Below are 8,828 nucleotides of genomic sequence, written 5' to 3'. Positions count from 1 at the left end.
CAGTTTTGAGATCCCTTCCCAGACGCCTTAACGGCCACTCACATCCTGGGCCATCTGACCTCAGGAATTCGCATGATAAGGTGGGGCCAGGTTTCACAATGAACACACCCGAAACTGGCTGATTGGGACCCACACCCAGTTTCACACCTTGGCTCAGGCGATTAGAGGATCATCAGGGGGTCCTTTTGTCCCTCTGTGGGGGGATACTCCCACTAGGTTTATATCTGGGACTCTCCACCATTTGACCTTAGAACTGAAGAAGCTTCTCGGATGAGAGGTGAAACGTCTTCAAGTAACTTAAAGAAGTCCAGACGCTTTTCTTTGCAAGCTCCTTTGACTACGATGACCTGGATGACTGAGAACCTTCACAGACACAATGCTGCTGGTAAAACAATTAAAACAATTAAAAAAAAAAACAAGTTAATGAATAACGGTGTTTATTTTATGTATATGTGGCTTTAATTCAATTCAATAACATTTTTTATGTAGCATCAAATCACAACAGTTGCCTCATGGTGCTTTATATTTTAAGGTAAAGACTCCACAGTAAACTTCAAAAATCATATGTCCCCTTTCCCCCTTTGAGCAGGCATCTTGGCAACAATGGTAAGGAAGGAAAGACTTCCATCTTTTATTTTGTCTATAAAGCTACTGTACTGTAAGTGATTTTCATTTCTTATGGCTCAGTATGCTCACCAGTCACACTGAAACCACGAAAATGTTTATCTGTAACCCAGCTGCTTCATCGCTGTAGCACAGCCAGCTGAACTCACTCATCACAGGCAGAAAGATCCAGGTCAGTGCCACCGCACACTGTACAGACCACCAAGGGGACTTAAAGCTCAACGCTCTCCCAATGATAGTGATCTAAAACACACAGCTTGCTATTAAGAGACCTAAACTCTGTGCTCTCCTTTCATCTTTCTTGGTGTTGAAATTTGTGGGATGATGACACTCAACTTGCATGTTCGGGGGCTTTTCCACACCAAACCACAGTCACTGTTTTCAGTTTTAGTCTTTAGACAAGTGGATGAGCATTTTAGTCATTTATCAGTATTATTCATCGAAAACCAAAAACATTTCCTTCCACTTACCCAATTCAAGGTCAATTCGAGGTGAGGGATATGACATGTTGAATCTATCCCAGCTCTAATCATGAAAAAGGTGGGGTACATCCTGTGTGGGGCTAACACAGATAACTGTTTCCACTCACAATCGCACCTATAAACTCACAAAGGCACAGTGAAACCATGCACACTCCCAATAAGAACACACAGGCAAATATGATCCTATTTTAAGCTGTCAAATTTTAGTGAGCCTAAAATAGGTCTAGTGGATTAGAACACAGGGTACACATGTCTGTGAGGCAACAATATAAACCACTGCCCTGCAGTGTCACATGTCAATCTAATCAAATCATGTTTTGTCTTTATAAACAAAGGAAACCTTTTATATTTTGGCAGATTTTAGTCTAACACTGATTGATATATAGAACATTTATACTGTCCTGAAGCAAGGCGCTTTATATACAACATGCTTAATTCACCTATTCACAGCCAGTTATGCAAGCACTATTTCTATGCAGAACTGCTTGCTATCTAACATTCACACACATTCATACCCCGATGGATGCATCACAGAGCTACTTGGGTTTATTATCTTGCCCAAGGATATTTGGCATGTAGACAGGAGCAGGCAGGGATCAAACCACCAACCGATTAGTAGATGATCTGCTCTGCCTCCTGAGCTACAGGACATTTTTCTTTTAAACCGTTTTTAAAGGCACAGTCAGTCATTATTTTAGTTTACTTAATAAACAAAAAAAAAAAAAAGAATACTGTACTCATAAATATACTACTCACTTCAAGCGCTATTACCTGAACCAAAGTCAGGGCTCTTACACACAAAAGGATACATTAAAATGCTTATGTATTCAGAATATTGTCACAATTACTTAGTGTCAGAAGATTAGACATCTGGAATCCTGACAATGAAGCAGCTAAACAGCAACAGCTGGTTATAAGCTAACATTATGGCACCTAATGTTAGGTTAGAGTGCGCTAAAATATGCTTCCTCTCTGATAAACAGCTTGATTAAATTCTCACATTGATTGAGAATTCATGTCCAAGTCCAACAATGCTGTGCCTTAACGTTAGCTAACACGGCACAGCAGAGCACAGCATGAGAAAACAGAATTCAGCTGACATGCAATTTGCTGGCATTCATTAGCGATCGTGATCAGACCATTTATAGGGCCACAGTTCGTTAGTTTAGCTTGCTTTTTACATTACGTATGTGAAATGTGACACGTGCTTTGTCTGACGTTAACAGCCATTCACATAACATGCGCATGCTCAAGGATTTGGTAACAACAAAGGCTTCATAGAACATCTGTTCCTTTTAGAGATTAGTCTCAATTTTTATGTTGCAACGTTGGCTTGGCACGAAAGAGCCGATTATAAGGGATCTCTGTTTGCAGCGCTAAATGTCTGCTGTTGTTTAGGAGGTTGGAGAAGAGTGAGGATGATATAGTGTTGAAGAAAAAACAGAACACAGTAGTACATCTTCAGTGCAAACGATTCCTTGTAAAGGGAATATAAACCCTGTCTGCTTTTTGGAAGAAAAAAACATCACAAACATTGTCCTCCACTTGATACTGTGAATACTTCATATTCGACAATGAGTGGACTAAACATAATGTCAGCTATCTAAAACCTGTTGTTTGTTACTATGCTTAATGAATAGTGAAGTCTGCCAAGGAGAAGTGAAAGGTCCCTTGGAAGGACGATAGGGGTTCACAACAAATTTTCAACTTGATCGGACTTTGTTTCAACTATTTATTCATTAGTTATAGTTGGACCGGACCTAGTGCTGTCTGACACTGTCCAAGTGTCAGGAAGATACAGTCTGGACAACACACGTTCAAATACACCCATGCACTGCAATTCCAAAGAAGAAACAATGGTTGGCAGGTTGGCAGAAATACTAACAGCAAAGATGATAAGTCTAAAGAAATATTTAATTTAAAATGAAGAAAGAAGTGTGTTTTTTTTCCTAAAAAGGAATTACATTCCCTGTGTTATCACTCGAAGCCCAGTTCAAATGTCATACCACTGTCAGCAGTTTGTAATGGGTGGGTATTTCCCTTTCTCATACACAACCCACACACATACACACAGACCTCATGATATGACCCATTCATGTTTCCTCACTGGTACTCTCTATTGTCGGAATTTGCAGTAGAATACACCACCTAGTGGAAAAGACAACCTCCTCTCATTACAAAGCTGAGACTACAAACACAAACTCCTTTAATGTTTACATTTAAATATCTTACCCACTCACACTATAGTTCACAAGCTGTGACAGGAAAATTGAATTCCCATGCTGATCATTTTTATTGTTCTGCCACGTATCCAGTGTTAAAAAAAGCAATAACAGCACGCTGTGATAAAAGGAACACTAAAACGGAGGTCAGTCAGTAGCTAAGTTTCTAACTTCCTGCGTCATATTCTTTAATTGCTGCTGCTGATGATCACAGGAAATGTCACTAAAGTGTTTATGGCTCTTTTGCATCACTTCCAGTGGAATAGCAGTCCCAGCAGGGCTGTGCTGGGACATCAGCTTGTCTTCTTTCGAGCTGTCTGCTCCATCTAATCCACTGCTAGAGCCACTCATCTGGAAATTATGAGTCACCTCTTTTTTAACCAGGTCCTCCAGGTCTGAAGAAAGAACAAAGGAATGTTTTTAAAGATATTATCTCACCCAGAGAACCAATTCATGCAGATGACCCTTTTATTTCTTTTCTCTTTTTTTGCTAGTTGGATATAAAAGAAGATTTACAAGTAAAGTGTTGGGGAAAACAAACATGAAGGCTTCCACAAACTGGAGCACGCTTCCGTGCATTTTTAATGAATTCATTTGAAGTTTATGAAAACGCATCAATCTTTTAGAAGCTGTAGTCAAACACTAATCAATATATATTTATGAGGAGAACATTTTTTTCTAAATAATAACCTAGAAAAGGTCATCGCTGTATACCTTGGATAAATGACAGAATCACTTAAGAATTGTATTTTATATTTACTTGGATTATCTTTGTCTAATATTAAAATTTGTTTGATGATCTGAAACATTTAAGTATGAGAATCAGGATGAGGAGTTTATCACAGCACATCACTTTGATTTGTGATGTGTTAAATCAGTCTGTGATTCCCAGCTGATTTAAACAAATATTGTTTTAAACATGGCATGACTGATCTCAGCTCGTGTTCATATCACTCTCTTCTCATTACTTACACTGGAGTACCGTCCTGTTGACAAGCGTATAGGCTTGGATGGGGTTCCTGCTCAGGTCAATGTAGTAGTAGAACTTCAGCTCCTTAGGATACTGAGAGTGGGACAGGCTGTGAAGCAGAGGAATCATCCTATTGGACATGGGTCCCTCTGTCAGTACCTGGTGCATCATATAATTACACCAATCATCCTGAACAAAATTAGGAGTGATAAGCAGAGCTCGTAAGTGACTGTTCTCCACTGCCTGACAAAACTCGGTGAAAACTGCACCTCCTGGACATGCGTCCCTCTGCCACAGAAAGCACCTGAGGCTGCGGGGCGAATCCTCGAGGAAGGAGACCAGGCGTGTGGCCTCTTCAATGTCACTTTGGGCGCTGCTGTGACAAACAAATACGTCATACTTTCTTTTCCATCTCAACTCAGAACTGAGAACAGTAGGCAGCTGCCGTGGTTTCGAGGGGGTTCCCCCGGGTGATGATGACAGCGACGACGAAGAGCACGATGGTAATGTAGATGAGGATGATGTTAATACACCGCTAACAGAAGACACTGAACCTTTTGTGGCTTCTTTATTGTGTTGCTTTGATAAAGATCCTCTCGATTTCAAGAGTTTCTGGAACCAACCTAAAGGAAACAAAAAGATTTTAAGGTCAATTTGTTTTTCTTTTTAAGTATAAAGATTTCCTGACATTCCACACAACTTATGGAAAATCGTGTGAATAACAGTAGATATTTTTGTCACACGTGCACAAACAAATCCTCAAAAGGATTCTGATCAGATTTACACTGAAAGAAGTGACCAGAACTTTTTACTTACCGTGCATGTTGCTGATGTCATCATGGTTGTTCAAATCATATCCAAAGTACTTCTGACAAATAGATATAGATAGTGATAGATAAATAGATAGTATTGAATTCCATCGGTGGGAGCTTCTAAAAATCCAATTTCTCCACTCTTTAAAAACATCGCAACCCGAGGCTGTAGCCGAAAAGCTAACTCACACAATAGCAGCAAAGAGAAAGCCACTGATATCACCATAAAATGAGGAAGTTAGAGACTGCTGGAAGGGATGTCTCAGCGTGTGCGGTCAAATTTCAAATGCAAAAACCGTCAGACTTCACTGATCACCTTATTCATCGCTGTAAACTGACATTTGTCAAAAAAAAAATATTTTGCTTTTTTTTAAACAATATGATAGAAAAAACTGATCTCATAAAGAACAAAATGAAGTGGGAAGCATGAAGACAAGGTGGGAAATGTTAATAGGCCTAACCATGTCCACAAATCTATTTCTGTAATCCATGTGTTACTATGGTTTGCATTTCCAGCTTCACCATGAAGGAAGTTAATAAAACCACTGTTATATATTTAAACAAGAGGAAGTTTGGGGTGACAGTAAGCCTCAACCCCCCCCCCCCCCCCCCCCAACACACACACGTTATTTATGAAAAAAAAAGTCATGTACTATGTTAACTGTGGTGGGGGGGGAACCCTCATTTGGGCTTTTCCCACATTTCAGCATTTTTGAAGTGTGGGAAATTTTCAGTATAATTGGTCTATTAAAATTTGAGTAGCAGGGTCCATATGAGTGCACCAGAGGTGGGCGGGTTTCGTGCATCTGCCCGCATAGCAACCACTGCAAAATGATACCATGTACTTTTTTGCCCCTCAGAGGCATGAGCTTTCATGCTTTTTTCCCTTCTGCTATGCCACCTTTTGTTACACTTTAAGGATATTGGCATTTTGGGGTTGTCTCAAGTCCCAGAACGTGAATTCTCTAATCATTTAAAGTAACTGAAAAAATGTGGTAATAGCGAGCCAGTAAAAACTAAAAAGAAAAAAGATTTTAAAGATTTTAAAAAGCAAAGTAACTCATCATTACACATGTATACATGTTTCAGAGTTTCAGTCAGTAAAATAGTTGCTTTGGTTTGGTTAATCTCCCCTGGGAATGGAGTTTGTAATCAGTTCTGTCTGTCTGTTAGCAGTCTAGCATTCACAGTTTTTAAGGCATTATTTTCATTTTTTTTTCTTTGATGGTAGATACCAATAACAGTTCCACCTGATTTAATTTTTGTTTAAATCTGGTCAAGTTCACACCTAATGTGAAAATCAGCAAAAATTTTGTATTACTCACAATTTTTCCAAATCCAGAAAATTTCTCTCCACAGATAAAACTCTCTTTATTAGTAATCCACATCAGGAGATCCAGGAATCTGGAAACAGCGAAAACAGGTAAGGCCAAAAAAAAAAAAAAGTAGTGTGATGGACTGAATCACAAGTGTCGGTATCTCACAAACACCCACACTGATAGACAGAAGAGATAAAGAATAAGGAGAAGAAAGACAGATAAAAAGGATGAGCCAGCACTATCTTGTCTATTTAGTATTTTTACTACACTGTGTTAAACTGGGAATTTATAGGTGAAGGTTTAATTTCTATCGCCATCAACAGCATATAATTTCCTAGGCCCTAGAACCTGTAGAGAAACAGTTTTCTTGTATATTTACAGTACAATATGTAGTACTACAAACTGTACTGTATGCACATAGGAAACATACAGACCAATAACGTGCATTGTAACTCATCACACATGAAGCTACTCAGCCAATCATTTAGTTTCTTCAGTGCAACCCTGCGAACACGCGTGTGTGCAAACAGAGAAGTCTGAGAGGAGGTGAAATGCAGAAGTCCAAAGACAAAAGTAAAAGCAACAGAGAGAGAAAAGCGGTCGGTAAAAGCTGTTCTTAATAATTCTTGATGTGACTGAGGATAAAGAAGATAAAGAAACTTCTCTTTCCCTTTTTAAATGAAACATTTTTTTTATGACAAAAGCTCATTTATTTTAATTTTGAATGTAAAAGAACATTGTTCAATTTTATTATTATTCTATTATTAGAGAATTCTCGAGTTCATGGTGAAATAATAAGCATAGTTCAAAGTATTATTTAACTGAATGTTTTTTCTTTTATTTGAGAGCCTGTTGTTTGACTACATACAGACACTGATACAACTATTAGGCTACCTCAATATATATTATATTGAATTATGTGTTACTTTGTAATAACCGAAAATATTATAAAACAATAATACTTCTGGACCTTAATTTGAGGACTTTTTCTTTAATTGGACTTAGATTATCTTAGATTTTAATTGCCCTGTCTTCGGCCTATATTATTACTATCAAATAACACAATTATTTACCTGAAATTTCTCTTTAGGTAGTAGCTTATACTGAGTACTCAGGGAACTGTAAGGGAATTTTTGCTGGTTAATTTAACCCAGCTGTTTCCTCTTGGTGGTTTCATATTTACTTTTTTTGTTTCTCTTTTTGTCGTATGCAAGAAGAATATGAAAAAATGGTGCTGTACTTTAGACTGTCTGTACCATCAGTTGTTCATATATATATATATATATATATATATATATATATATAGAGAGAGAGAGAGAGAGAGAGAGAGAGAGAGAGAGAGAGACCTGCAGATGTCACAGCTTGTCACTCTTTTTCACGCTATAGGCAGGGATTATACTTTCCACAATAGACCAATTATACAGAGATCTCTGTCCAGAAGAGCGCAGTCGTAGGAACAGCTAAGATGCTGCGCAGGACCGTCAAGCTCCCAGGCCTCTGATAGAGGACCCGAGCTTGAAGGGGGTGAGCAGGGAATTTATTTATATATATATATATATATATATATATATATATATATATATATATATATATATATATATATGCTTGTTTTTATTACATTTTTAATAAATGGCAGGTTGGTTCATCTGCCTCCATTTCAGCTCTTACCTCCACTATCTCTGTATATGTCCAAACTACCTCAGCCTAGCTTTTTTTCACATTGTCTCCAAAGCTTCCAGCCTGAGCTGTCCCTCTGATGAACTCATTTCTAATCCTGTCCGTGCTGGTCACGCCCAATGAAAGTCTTAACATCAACTTTTTGTCAGTGCCCCCATCTCCAAACCATACATCATAGCAGGTCTCACTTCCAATTTACAAACCTTTACTTTCCTCGCTTGCTGATATCCTCTTGCCACAAATCTCCACTGACACTTGTCTCCACCCATTCCACATTTCCTGCACTTTTCTTTACCTCTCTTATGCACTGTCTGTTGTTTTAGATGGTTGACCCCAGGTATTAGAACTCATCTGCCTTCAGTACCTCTATTCCTACAGCTTCACAGTTACACTCGCCTCATTCTCATTCGGACATGTACTCTGTCTTGCTTCTACTGGCTTTCATTCCACTTTGCTCCAGAGAACACCCCCCCAGATACATAAGAGATGGGTGGATCGCTGGTATTATACCAGTGCTGTCGTTGGTATGGGATTGACGCTAGTGTTATGTTGTTTGTAACCTCTAAGTTTAGTATATAACCCACTTAATTGCTTTAGATAAATTATATTTTGGGAATGAAAACATATATCTCAACGTGCCCTTTTTATTATTATTATTATTATTATTATTATTATGATGATGATGATAAAATCACATTAATGAATAAATCATGTATTAATTT

At 38.3% G+C, this 8,828-nt stretch overlaps 1 protein-coding gene across 1 annotated transcript; it reads right to left on the bottom strand.

Moving 5' to 3' along the window:
* Window positions 1-2,865: 2,865 nt before the first annotated feature.
* On the bottom strand, window positions 2,866-5,190 carry tirap (toll-interleukin 1 receptor (TIR) domain containing adaptor protein). The gene is made up of 3 exons (XM_084951233.1): window positions 5,115-5,190; window positions 4,301-4,921; window positions 2,866-3,723 (listed from the first exon to the last, which is right to left on the bottom strand). The coding sequence occupies exons 1-3, from the start codon at window positions 5,119-5,121 to the stop codon at window positions 3,476-3,478; spliced, it is 876 nt and encodes a 291-aa protein (XP_084807359.1). The 5' UTR covers window positions 5,122-5,190; the 3' UTR covers window positions 2,866-3,475.
* Between the last annotated feature and the right edge of the window lie 3,638 nt (window positions 5,191-8,828).

This window comes from Perissodus microlepis, chromosome 14, assembly GCF_051167445.1.
Source record: "Perissodus microlepis isolate ML-2025 ecotype Zambia chromosome 14, ASM5116744v1, whole genome shotgun sequence".
Lineage (NCBI taxonomy): Eukaryota > Metazoa > Chordata > Actinopteri > Cichliformes > Cichlidae > Perissodus > Perissodus microlepis.
This window is presented reverse-complemented; position numbering and strand designations above follow the sequence as displayed.